Here is a 14,687-nt window from a genome sequence, read left to right as displayed (position 1 = left end):
ATTTCCTTTTCCGGCCCTTTCTCTAACTTTGAGCCTTTATTATTGCTGCTGCGAAGGAAACCGTGATTGGAAAAATGGGTAAATCGATAGGGCTCATACAGGGAATGAGAGAGATATCTCCAGATGCTGGATGTCCGAAGATAGTAACTTTAGCGACAATGTTTTGTATGGTTTTAATCTGTGACTGGAGAGAATTTCGATGTTTCAGACGATTCAGATTCCACAGTACTGTTCTATTTCCAAGAAAATAAGCCATAAATACAAGTTTGCTGATTTCTGTAACATCGACTGCGAGAAATAAAAGGAACAGCACACTGACACGTTTTATTTAACATTATGCAGGGTGAGTCAGTAACTACTGCCACCGAGAATAACACCGAAACCATGATAGGAGCTGAAACGTTTGTGCGACAAAAGTTGTATTGGACAACGGGGGCCATAATATGACGTTGGTTTTTTGATGCTAGGTGGGGTCGCTTCAGATATATGAGGGGCAAATTGGTTTTTTTAAATGGGATGCCATAGTTTGGTATTTATTTTTTTGATAGCGGCTGTCGAGACGAATCCAATGACGTGCAACAGCTGGGTCTTTGAAGGACAACGAAGGTCACAATGGTGGCATGAACGTCCATTTACAAAAGGTGTTCGAAGTGATGACCACTGGTATCAATGCAGTGCTGCAATCTCCTTATCATGGACTGAGTGGTATTCCTTATCACATCGGTACTTAGCGAAGCACATGCTGTGACAATTCACTCTCGCATATCGTCAGGTGTAGTTGGAACGTCTTTGCAAACAATGTCTTTTACGAATCCATTTAAACAGTCCACAGGCGTCAAGTCTGCAAACGAGTCGGCCACGACACATCTCCTCCGCGTCCAATGAAACGATCTGGGAATTGCCTCTGCAACTCATTTCTAGCCATCAGCGAAAATTGTGCCGAACGCCCATCGTGTTGATACCACGCAGTTTCTGCTCCTTGTTCCTAAAGCTATTTCGTCCAGTAACAGACCTAATGTTTCTTGCAGGAATGTGGCGCACTTCCTACCATTAAGATTTCCTTCTATGAAATAGGGGCCTATAATTCTGTCCTCCAGAACCCCACACCGTACATTCACGGACCACGGTTTTTGGAGTGCAACTTGCCGCAGCCAACATGGATTTTCAGTTGCCCAATAATGCATCTTATGCAAATTAACATTTCTATGGTTCATGAATGTAACCTCGTCAGTAAATAAAATCAGATTAATAGATGTATCATCCCTCTGAATCTGAAGTTGAGCCCATCGGCAGAATTCAATGCGACGCATACAATCTGTATCAGTGAATTCTTGGTGGAGACTGATGTAGTAAGGACGATATTTATGGCTACGCAGAACACGGACAACACTACTCTGGCCCATGGCAGCTTCCCTTACGATTTGACGCGAACTAACAAAAGGAACCACAGTGGTAAGAGTACCAATTTCCGTTTCCTTGGTAGTGACTTTCCTTTGCCGGATATGTTTCCGATGCGTTAAAGAGCCAATTGTACTCAATTTATCAACACATATTTAAATGTACGACGTTTAGGGTGAGTACGCTGAGGATATCTTTCAGCGTATAAGTCTCTAGTCCTCACTGAATTTCGTTGGCATTGTCATAAATGAGAAACTTGTTCTTTGAAGGAATACATCATTCACATTCGCTTGATTCGACGATATAATCTTACCATTCCCATTAGTGTTGTATTGCGAAACCATCTAATGGTGTTTACATGTCAATGTTCAAAACGTGTATGAATTCCTAAGGGACTAAACTGGTGAGGTCAGCGGTACCTAAACTTACACACTAGTTAAATTAACTTAAATTCACTTATGCTAAGAACAAAACACACGCACATACACACACACACACACACACACACACACACACACACACACCCACACACACACACCCATGACCAATGGAGGACTCGAACCTCTGGCAGGAATGGTGCCGTAATCCGTGACATGGCGCCCTAAACCTCGTTGCCACTCACCGCGGCCACATGTCAATGGCAACGTTAGATGGATACGCCGTATTCGGCGAATATTTACTATTTGCATGATATAAGAGAGCAAATAGTCAGAGTATGTGATTCGATAAGTACCGAAGTGTTATGGAATACCACTCACTCCAAGATACGAAGATTGCAGCACTGCAAAGATATCAATGGTCATCACCTCGAACACATTCTGTAAATGGACGTTCATGCCACCTTTGTGACCTTCGTTGACCTTCAAACACCTTACTGTTCCACATCACTGGATTCGTCTCGATAGCCACTGTCAGAAAATAAGTACCGAACTATAGAATCCCATTTCAAAAACAAAGTTGACCTTCAAATCTCCGTCGCGACCCCACCTAGCAACAAAAAACCAACATATTATGGCCCCGTCGTCCCATGCAACATTAGTCTCACAAATGTTTCAGCTACTATCATACTTTCGGAGATATTATAGGTGGCAATAGCTAGTGACTCAGCCTGTGTATGTAAGTGCCTTTAGTTGGAAGTGTTTCCAAGAAAGAAAACTCAACCACATTTTCACAGCATGGTAATGCGCATAATTTATTTTCATGCAGTTGATATTAATACTAAACCAACACAGTTTTTCTAAATAAAATATGTTCTGCATGTCAGGCCAAACTTTTAGTAGAGTGTTGGGTAGAGATTTTAGGCGAATCGGTGATGCACTTATTGAAATCTTTCTAACGACATTTCATATCAAAACAACTTGAACGACTGGAGATACGACGTTCATATTCAAAGGACATCTGCATTAGCACGTACTGTAGAAATGGTTAGAATTTCAGTCTTCTCGTTTCAGCATGTGTCCTGTTGCCTAGTAGGACCGCCATGGGCCCTGATAACTTCTTCCAACTGTGATGGCATCCTGTGATGCAACATGTGGTAGTGCATTGTCATGCTGAAAAAAAAATGTGTCTGGGGTATTGTGTAGAGAGAGTATGGCTGCAGGTTGCAGGATGACATTCACGTATGTCACACTGATCGCTGTGCCCTGGATACGCACCAAGTGTGATTTGTGGATGTAACCAACAGCACCCTACACTATATGGCACCCAGCTGTGGTATGACTTTTGCCAATACAGTCACTGTAATGCCGCTGCCCCTGTCTACAGCGAACCAAAATGGGCTTATCATTGTCAGACAAACAAACCTTGGCACTCGCAGAAATGGACGACTTGCAAGTAGTCCTTACCGTAATAAACGGCGACGGACTGTCACCCATGATAGTTTACGATGTGTTACACTGTTCCACTGTTACGCCAGAGGCGAGGAGGACGCAGACCTATCCTGCAATACCATTTGGATGAGGTGTCGATCTTCTCGGGGGCTGGTCTGGATGATACGACCAGACACATCATTGTGATCCACAGGCTTTCGCCAACCATTCTCTAGAAACCCGTTGCACCGGTGAAACATTTCGTCCCACGCGCGCAGTAATTTCCGGGATGGATGCATCACATTCTCTCGTATCTGTAATGCGTCTTCTTTCAAACTCACTGATATGACGGAACATTTCGCACATACGTCTGCGAGGCATTCTGCACTTCTGCTCAAGTCACAGTGATGCATTACTTTCGGTTTGTAGCGACAACGAGAGCCGCAGGCACGTTTCACCGGTAGGTGGAGTTGCGCCGCGATATTGATCTTGAACGCGCGGGCCGATTCATGGTTCAAACATAAGCCTTTCTGCAGAACATACTAATGTACGTATCCCGTAAATAAGAACGTCCTGTCTCTAGTCGTTCTTGGTGCTCTGTTTTTTTCTGATCATTAGTATATATTTGAAAAATATGTAGTCTATTGGTGTCCGAATGTTTATTGATGTATAAATTTAACTTTTTGAAATTATTTCTAGCAACGTAACCTTGTTGAAAACTATGTAGCATATTGACTTCTAAACGTTTATCGATATATAAAGTTTACATCATGCACTAAAATGTAGCTATATGAATCCTTATTAGAGTATTGTGTAAAAAATATGATGTAGAATTGTCAGGAATTTTTCGAAAGTTTTTGAAACAACTTTAAGCTATGACTTGCCTTTGTACAGGGTGTTTCAGAAGTGATTGTCAGTATTGAGGGATATGACAAGAATGGTCATACGAAACAAAAAAGTGAAGTAAACATAGGCCCTAAAACACGTACCTTAAGAGCTGTGAGCAATTCATGGTTTTCTTTACTGCGATACAAACCTCTTCTATTGCAAATTCTTTGCTTTGCATATTTTGGGAAGTTGTAGTATGGACCAAAACACGAAAAAATGTCCAGTAAACATGTGCTCTACAATGCATACCTTAAAATTTATTTATTAAAATATTTATTAAAATTATTTTATTATTTATTAAATATTTAATACTTATTAAAATTTATTAACATTTATTAACATGTGTTCAATAGAAGATACGTGAAACTTTCTGGCAAATTAAAACTGTGTGCCCGGCCGAGACTCGAACTCGGGACCTTTGCCTTTCGCGGGCAAGTGATCCACCACCTTTTTTTCCGTTATTGATCGCTGTGTTTGGTCGTTGCGGACGTCGCATGACATCCTGTTCAAGTTCGGTGGTTGATCCTTCCACTCAGTTTATTACAGAGGCCAACCGGCTCTCTCACCGAACACGCTGAGCTACCGTGCCGGCGTTCATTTTGTTCGCTTTTGTTCGTTGCATCTGCTCGGGGCGGACGTCGTAAGACATCCATTTAAGCTCGTTGTTGATCGATTATCTCAGTTTTTTTATTACAGAGGACTGTAACCCTCTGACTGAGCACGCTGAGCTACCAAATGGCTCTGAGCACTATGGGACTTAACATCTGAGGTCATCAGTCCCCTAGAACTTAGAACTACTTAAACCTAACTAACCTAAGGACATCACACACATCCATGCCCGAGGCAGGATTCGAACCTGCGACCGTAGCAGTCGCGCGGTTCCGGACTGAGCGCCTAGAACCGCACGGCCACCACGGCCAGCTGCTGAGCTACCGTGCCGGCAGCTTTACTTCTGCCATTATCTCGGCTCCTACCTTCCATACTTCACAGAAGCTCTCCTCGCAGGAGTGATAGTTCTGCAAGTTTCGCAGGAGTGATTCTGTGAAGTTTGGAAGGTAGGAGACGATGTACTGGCAGAAGTGGAGCTGTGAGGAAGGGCCGTGAGTCGTGCTTGGGTAGCTCAGTTGGCCACAGTCCGGCTTTCGCCGCCGTGCAGTGCGGACGTGTTGCTGTTTCCGCCCGCAGAGCGCGCGCGCGCTCGCTGTTGTTTACATTTCAGCGGCCGTCACTTACGTGTCGCTTACGTGCACCGTGCACTAGAACCATGGCCAACCGTTTTCGGAAATCAAAATTACGATTCAACTTCTGCAACGACTACGCACGACCAAAGGCCTTGGAAGTGGAACGCTTCCTACGCGACGTTGCTAAGATCCCAGCTTCCGACATCTTGGGCATCCATTTGTCCATATTAAGCAGTACGGTGTATGCCAAAGTCGTCAATGACGCGACATGTGAAAGAATACTTTGTGACACCAAACACAGACTAGCTTTTGCCACGCCGACGACAGTGTCGGTGCGGTCACTGTCGACCACGCAGGCTAGGAATGCGCACCATACAAGTTTTCGAACTCCCGTTCGAGCTTCCGGCGGAAGACGTTACCGTGGCTTTCCGCCCCTACGGCACTGAACATGGCCACAATGCTTAACGCTGGGCGTAGTTCCAAACGTACCCTGTTCTTAACGGTGTACGACACATCATCACCATCGATCTCCATCGCCACGTGCCACCTTACCCGCGTGGTTGTCATATACGACGGCCACCCCAAGACCTGTTCCGGGTGCAGCAAAGAAGGCCACCTCAGATCTGAGTGTCTTCAGCGACGAATCACTCAACTGCCAGCCGCTACCGTGGCACCTCCGGCTCCGACGACGATTTTACTGATCACCTACGCATCGGCGCTCTCTTCCCCTCCCACCGGCCGCCGCCCGCCGGACCATGTACCGGTGACCCTTCCAGCTGCTAGGGATACCGCCGGGGCCGACACGTCGCGCTCACAGCCTGAAGCTACTCCGGCGCCACTACCAATAGCGACGACTTCCGACCCCCACCCGCCCGATCATATGGACGCCCCTTCATTTGACGTTCCCGCGACGACCTTCCTCCCAGAGCCACGCGACTCCCTTCCATCTTCCGACACAGAGGGACGAACCTGCAAACAACGTTCACCTAAGAGGCGCAAGAGGAGACGCCGTACGGTCTCGGAACGAGACGGATCACCTCCCCCTGACGCTCCAGAGGCCGTCCGACACGACGAGGACTCGTAGCACCTACACGACGATACGAATGACGACAACATGACGTCGACTGTGGCTGTGCCGGTGACTACTCTACTGGTTCGCCCAGGTGCTCCTGAACCAATGGACTCAACCATTGCGACTGCCGCCGAGACATCCTCCGCCCCTACGACCGAAGTGGAACGTACGACCATCACAACGACAGCGCTTTCAATGGCGTGGTGTGAGGACGTTGATTAAGACCCGGACCACACACTGGGGACAGAGTTACCCCAGACGAAAGCATCGTTACGCCGCTGATATCGCCGTCAGGTGGCGTACGGCATGACTCGCCGTTGCCTCGGCCCTCTTCATCCTCCGCCGGTGGAGTTCCCCTCCACGGCGGGGTACGGCTCCAAACCTACCGAGTAGCAACGATCAACACTAACACCATTCGCTCATCCGTGAAACTTCAACTGCTGCGAGAGATGATATGGGTGCCGGACGTCGACATCGCGCTACTATAAGAAGTACACTTGGTCACACTTCCAGACGTCGCGGGATATAACACTCATCCTTCTCCTGGTGACCACCTGGGACGCGGCGTAGCCATCTACGCCCCAGAAGGCATTCCAGTGGCCGATATCAAATACCTTCCATCTGCCAGGGGCATTGCCGTCACCGTCATGGGGACGCGTATTGTCAACATTTACGCTCCGTCGGGCTCCACCCGCAGACGCGACCGGGAACTCTTCTAATCAGAAGAAATCGCTCCTTTGTTTCTTGGACTCTGCGACCATTACTTGCTCGGGGGTGATTTTAATTGTGTCTTGCACCCTAAAGATCAAGTGCCCCACTACAACACCTGTTAAGAACTGCGCCTTGTCGTTCGAGAACTGTTGCTCCGCGACACGTGGGAAGGTCGGCACGGCGACGCGCCTGGACATACTTAATAGATGAGTCACTCCGCGACCCGCCTTGATAGGATTTACGCCTCTCGGGAACTCTCACCTGCAGTCCAAGGTGCAGAACGTTGGCCCTTGTCCTTTTCGGACCACTGTGCCTACATTTGCATCTTTCTCCTCCCCCAGCAAGTGGTCTGGCGTAGTCGTGCACCGTGGAAGCTAAACACCTCCCATCTTCATAATCCCGAATGTCTTCAACGTGTTACCGAGACATGGGCCACCAGTGAAAGTCGCTTACCTAAGTACTGCACGGCCTTGACCTGGTGGTTGGAATGTGCCGAACCTGCCATTCGACGTACCTTGATTCAGTATGGCAAGGTAGTTGCTACGTGGCGCCGGTATACTACCGACTATTTCTACGCCGTTCTCCGCGACCTGGACGCCCAGCCGTCCACCCCGGACACCCAGAGGGAACGCAGCAGGATTAAGGCACAAATTGTAGCGTTGACACGCCGTAGACTGCAGGGGGCTATGGTGCGAACCCGATGTCAAGATCCGGCGGAACAAGAACATCCCACCATGCATCATATCGCCTCCGATAGGAAACATCGACGACAACGACTCATCACCGAGATCAACACCTGTCGCGGCCAGCACGTCACTTGCCAGGCCGAAATCGTCGGTGCCTTTGTCGAACACTACCGCACAATGAACCAGGAGGAGACTACCAACAACCACGCTGAGGAGTCTGTGTTACCACAAGCAACTCGCACCCTCACCAGCGACTAAGCGGACGAGCTGAAGGAGCCAGTTACGCGTGACGAAGTCAACGATGCAATCAACAATGGGGCTCTGAATAAGTCACCTGGCGTCGACGGATTGCCGATAGAATTTTATCGCGCTTTCCTCACACTAATGGCGTCACGGTGGACGACGATGTTTCATGAACTGATGGCGATGGGGAACGCCGTACCGCCGTCCTTTGTCACGGTAATAATTGTACCCATCCACAAACCGACCCCAGGTATGACGACAGCACATTACCGTCCCCTGACTCTGCTTAAGGCAGACTGTAAAATTTTTACACGCCTACTGGCAACGCGATGCCGCAAGGTCCTGCCCAGCATTCTATCCCCGGAACAGACAACTCCGGGCGACTCAGTTAATACACAAACGGCCACAGGAGAACGTCGCGATTAATTGCACTGGCAGCGGCGTGCGGACTCCGCGCCGCAGTGGTTGCCATTGATTTTGACAGTGCATTCGACAAAGTGCGGCATCTTTTTCTGTTCTCAGTGACGAACCGCATGGGTTTTCCACCAGACTACATCGACGTCATCCTGCGCCTGTACGGCTCCGCTGAATCGTTGATTCAGGTCAACGGCCGTGCGGCGGGACCAGTGGTGATCCGGCGTTCCATACGGCAAGGCTGCCATTGTCGACCCTACTCTATGCCATAAACCTGGAGCCACTCATCGGGAGTCTGACGAGCCACCTTTCTGGTCTCACTTTGCGACAGCACCGTTTTCGATGTCGTGCGTATGCGGACGACCTCCTCCTCTTGATCCGCTCACGGAGTGAAACACAAACGGTACTTGATTTGATATCAACGTACGGAACTGCAGCGGGCAGTAACATAAATGTGGCTAAATCCGCGGCGATGTCCACTGGACGCGGCCTCTCACACGACGACTTAGCACGTCTCCCGTGTGTACAAAAACTACTATACCTTGGTATCATTTTCACCTCCTCCGTGCGCCGCTCCGCGGCCGTCAATTTTCGGCGTGCACTCCAAACTATCCGGACGACGGTGCGACAAAATCTTATCCGCCGACTCGATTCTTTACAACGTGTCCAATACCTCAGTCAACATGTGGCGTCCAGAATGGTCCACATCGCACAGGTCCTCCCATTGCCATCAACTATTGGACGCAGCCTCCAGGCTGCCATCGGATACTTTCTTACGGCCGGTACGCCCTTTAAGGTCCGTTACGACACGCTCACCCTTCCCCCGCGAGCGGGAGGCCTCGGTCTCGTCAATGTGCGACTCCGAGTGGCGTCCTTGTACATGTCTACCATGCACAAGCAGTGGCACGGGGGCCCCTCGCTTACGCCCAGCTTGCTGGAAATTTTTGTGCCCGCGACCATAACACCACCAATACCAGACGGACACATCAAGCACCACCTGACGCACATTTCTGGTTTCATCTTCGACTTCAGTGATGCTCACACACACTTACCGACCACGCGTTATCCTGGACCTAAAGATTTTTACACCCCACTGCTACGTTCCATATCCAGCAACAATATCGAACTCAGACATCCGTCCAAGCGGTGGCCCACGATTTGGCGTCATATCCACCAGCCTTTTCTTCCCTCCAACGTCCGGGAAACATGGTACAAAGTCGCAAATGGAAAATTCGCCACAAATCAACGTCTTCACGCCCTCGGACTAACGGACTCTCCACTTTGTTCCATTTCCCAACTCATGGATGACGATGTCCATCAACTGATTTGTGCTGTCACTAGTGACGTCTGGAAACTTGCTCGACAGTTCGTTGGCTGTTACCTCCGCATTCCGCCGGACTCGATTGACCATTCATAGGATACTTATATCCCCGCCACCAAAAATCATACGATTGTATGAGTCAAGGGATGGACGATCACCTATATGTATAATAATGGCGACAAATCACGCCTTGATTTCTGGCAGTATTTACAAACCGCCCACAGTGAAGTCGAGCACCGACCGCGCTAACGCGACTTCTTCGCCAATTACCTACATGCGATCTTTTCGTCACCCCCGCTCAGTTGGATGTTGCCACACGCCGACAGTACTCCCGCCCCCTCCTGCTGACATCTGAGACTCCCCGCGCCACTTTCTATATTGTAACCCACAGTGGAGTACTCTCGTGGACACGCGCCTCCTTTCTTTTATGCACTATACAGAACACACTGGTTTTTTCCCCACGCCACTGTATATTGCTTCACACCTCTTAGCTTACATCAGTATTATTATTCTTTTTTCCTACATCTTGTTAATAAAACAAAAATCGCTCGCCTTGTACGAGTGTAATGTGTCGTGTTATTTCCGTCGGAAGGATGGCATTTTTGTTATATCTAAGCTTATACCAATAAAGGTACTTTGTTCATTTACCTTGTTCCTGCTAAAAAAAAAAAAAAAAAAAAAAAAAAAAAAAAAAAAAAAAAAAAAAAAAAGATGAAAATTTAAATAAATCAAAAAGATACTTTGAGGGAGTGATTCTGGGATGAGGGGGGGGGGGCATCACGGCCAGGCCTCGGGTTCCGACCCCTGCCCGTCTTGTCTTCACCTACTCATAAGTGACCACTCTTAAGAAATAAATAAATTGGTAGAGCACTTGCCCGCGAAAGGCAAAGGTCCCGAGTTCGAGTATCGGTTCGGCACACAGTTTTCATCTGCCAGGAAGTTTCGTATCAGCGTGCACTCCGCAGCTGAGTGAAAATCTCATTCTAGAAGAGATGTATGTCAAAGTAGCGTAGATGAACATGTGCTCATAGCACTTAAGGTATGCATTTTAGGGAACATGTTTAACTAACATTTTTTTTCGAGTGATGATTCCTGTCATATTATATTAGAACAAATAAGCCCTCGGTCACAAATGTTAAGTAAAAATTGACCAGGGTTCGACACTTGGACTCAAGTACGAGCAGCCCTTAGCTGCTCGCAATCTTATTTACAACTATTCATGACGGCCTTTCTGGCTTAGATTTTTTAAAATGTGACTTGTAAGTACTGCATCTCTTTCCAGTCAGTACAAACTTTAATTTTATTAATTTATTATATACCAAATACGTTTTACAACAGTTAGTTTAATTCTGAAGACGACGCTCATAGTAGCGTCGAAACCTGGTCAATTTTGACTTAATATTTGTGACCGAGGGCTTATTTGTTCTAATACAATTTTGACACGAACCTTAGGAGCTACGTTCAAAGTTTTCCTGTCATATTCCACAACATTGACTATCACTTTTAAAACACCCTCTGTATGTAGTATCATTTCTTATTGTGCTGCACATTACGTGCGCGGAATAACGCTAACTGCTGGCCTCTCCCGCAGCCGTCCATCCGCGTGCGCTTCTCCATGCGGTCGGAGCGCCAGTGCCACGCGGCGGACGGCGGCGCCGGCAGCTGCCCCGGCTCGCCCACGCGACCGCCCCCGCCGCCGGCCTCCGCCGCCGCCGCCGCCCCCGCGACGCCGGCGCCGCAGCACCAGGCCGTCTCCTCGCTGCACGTGCTGCGCGCGCGGCGCGGCGTCGTCCGCATGCTGATCGCCGTCGTGGTGACGTTCGCCGCGTGCAACCTGCCGCTGCACGCGCGCAAGATGTGGCAGCTGTCGGCGTCGTCGTCGTACGACGGCCAGTCGGCGTTCAGCGCCGTCTTCACGCCGCTCACCTTCCTGGCGACGTACCTGAACGCGGCCATCGACCCGCTGCTGTACGCCTTCATGTCGCGCAACTTCCGGCGCGGCGCGCGCGAGCTGCTGTGCGGTGGCTCGGCGGGGTCCGGGGCGCGCCGCCACCTGCGCTCGCTGTCGCTGCTGCAGCGGCGCGGCTCCTCCCGCTCCACGGCCAACTCCAGCCTCACCAACAGCGGCTGACAGCAGCGCCAGTCGCGCCAGTCGCGGCTGTCCGCCAAGCAGCAGCAGCAGCAGCAGGAGGAGGAGAAGCCGGCCGGCCCCGGGCCCGCCGTCTGCCACTACGACTGACCGCCGGCCGCGCCCAGGCTGGGACCGCCGGCGGGGGCGGCGCCGCACCTGCGCCAGGGGGCCGACGCGGCCGACGCGCACCGCGTCCTCCTCTGCACCGACCTCTGAGACTCGTACCTTACGTGCCACTCACACCCCGCAGGCACCTTCATCCGTCGACAAACATTGCACTTCGTATTAGTCTCCGGGCTCTTTGTAGCTGTTGTCTGAATCGTTAAGTCGTCGGCACACGGACCGTGCTGTCGAACGATAACGTTGAGCGTGTCAAGTTCAGCGTGCTGCTGAACACTCAGGAACGATGCGACTTGTGCATACGGTACGTGGGCCCCAACGTGGTATACGCGATCGCAACGCACTCCAGCGGCAGTTGTGAGATGTTTCTAGTTCGTAAATCACACTGTTTACTCAACAGGCTGCTTAAAATGCCCACGTTAGCCCTATCAAAAGGCACATTTCCTCCATTGTTCATATCCTAGTCACGTTGTTTTATATGTAATATAAACATATAAAAACTTCTATATCGATGTACATGTTTTAAGTCAAAAATGAAAGTACCTTGTCCAGTCAATAAGAACACAAGCTCCATTACAAACAGTGGGACACAAATTTGCTATAGTTCTCCACATAAGATAAACACTATTTTATCTTCCCCACATTTTAGTAAAACCCTAAAGTCATTCTTACTTGATCACTGTTCCTACCCAGTAGCTGAAATTTTACATGTAAATCACGAAACTCTAAATAAAAAGGAACAAAATATCTTTATGCAAGTAGCGCAAGCTGTCCTGTAGACTAAGCCAATCGAACAAACTCACTCATCAAAAAAAGATGAACTTATATTTACATAATATCATAAATTATAGTATATGCTTACATTAAACTAACAATAAAGCATCACAACCTATTATATACGCGAATATTATGAAAAAGGTACTTAGACTTTGCGAGATGGGAACCATCATCAGATCATGTAGCTGGTCTTGATTCAGTAACGCTACTCACTACGCTTTTTTTTATCTCATGTTGTTCGTTATCGTTCGTTGTTTCTGCTCGGGGCGGACGTCGCAAGACACCCGTTTCAGTTCGTCGTTGATCCATTAACTCAGTTTTTTTTTTATTACAGAGAGCAGCTGACCCTCTAACCGAACACGCTGAGTTACCGTGCCGGCAGGCTAAGCTGATAGCTACTTATTTAGGGTCTTCTTACAAGACCTTACGACATGCTAAAAGCTTTTATCGTAGCTATGTTACTAACTGAAATTTAATTATAACAAATTGTACCAAGATCAATATGTTTTTCGTGGGTCCTCAATGTGTCGCTACCTTCAAATGATATACTCTCATAATACGCAAATTACAATGATTCTTTTGCCACTAATATGGTGTCTCTCGTTATTTTATTGCAACGAATCACGGTCAACAACAGGTTTTTGAATGATTCTCAGTTTGCTGGTGCTCAGAAGCGACATATATACGTGTAGGCTTGAACTGAATGCCAATATGTCGCCTCACAGCTCAATGCTGAAGGAAGGTGGCGTGCATGTGACGTAGGTGGTGTTATGCCATCTGATTGGTCAACGCACAGACGCGCGCTCGGGATATCTGACATGCTAGATATTGCTCTGCACGTTCGGTAAGACTCCCGAACGTGCTATTCCACGCTATGACGTCAGAAACTCGGCACGCTCAAAGCTCAACGTTCGGATGCACGGTCCGTGTGCCGACGGCTTTACGCCGAGTCATTCTTCTCTTACAACTTCTTCACTGCGCCTTTCTCACTATCAATCAATCAAAAGCCAAGTGGCTCAGAACACGTTGTTTTCGTGTGCACCCCGCGTCAGTGACAGCAATAGTTCGAACCATGTCTAGATATCATTGAAAAAATGTTGATGATCAACGCTTAAGCCGTCGGCACATGGACCGTACATTCGAACGTTGAGCCTTGAGCGTGCCGAGTTTCTCACGTCATAGCGTGGAATATCAAGTTCGGAGCGTGCGTCTGAGCGTTGACCAATGAGATGGCCCAACGCCACCTACGTCACACGCACGCCGCCTCCCTCCACTACACAGTTGCAAGGCGCCATATTGGCATTCGTTTCAAGCCTATATGTATATATGCCGTTTCTGAGCACCAGAAAATTGAGATTCACTAGAAAACCCTTTGTTAGTTGTGTTATTCGTTCCAATAAAATAATGAGAAGCATCACATTCGTGGCAAAAGAATTAGAGTAACTTGCGTATTATGAGAGTAGGCTATTTGAAGGCAGCCACACACTGAAGATCCACCCAAAACGCATTGTTCTTGGAACAATTTGTTATAATTAAATTTCAATTAGTTATATAATTATCTACGATTAACGTTTTTAGCAAGGGGTAAGACAATATGGCTAAGAACAAGGAGCATGTTGTTGGTATAGCGTAATCAGTAGCGTCTCTGTCCAGCAAAGCGTTTTTGTTGGGGCGGTGGTTCGCGTTTAACACTTCGAAATTTTTTCCCTTACATTCGCGTTTTTATTAGGTCCTGATAGTTTATTATTACTTTAATATAAGTATATGTTATAATATTTGGTGTTATGTAAATATAAGCTCACCTTTCTTTTGAGGGGTGTCTTTGTTCGACTGGCTTAATCTACAGGACAGCTTACGCTACTTGTATAAAGATATTTTGCTCCTTTTTCTTTTACGCTTCATAATTCACATGTTGCAAAGATTCTGCTACTGGGTAG

The 14,687-nt window shown here is 48.1% G+C and overlaps 1 protein-coding gene across 1 annotated transcript; it reads left to right on the top strand.

The window, feature by feature from the left end:
* Positions 1-11,517: 11,517 nt before the first annotated feature.
* Positions 11,518-11,853, top strand: LOC124616458 (trissin receptor-like). The gene has a single exon (XM_047144767.1). The coding sequence runs from the start codon at positions 11,518-11,520 to the stop codon at positions 11,851-11,853; it is 336 nt and encodes a 111-aa protein (XP_047000723.1).
* The last annotated feature ends 2,834 nt before the right edge of the window (positions 11,854-14,687 follow it).

The sequence above is a fragment of the Schistocerca americana genome, chromosome 5, assembly GCF_021461395.2.
Source record: "Schistocerca americana isolate TAMUIC-IGC-003095 chromosome 5, iqSchAmer2.1, whole genome shotgun sequence".
Taxonomy (NCBI): domain Eukaryota; kingdom Metazoa; phylum Arthropoda; class Insecta; order Orthoptera; family Acrididae; genus Schistocerca; species Schistocerca americana.
Note: the sequence above shows the minus strand (reverse complement) of the source record. Positions and strands in the feature narration are given on the sequence as shown.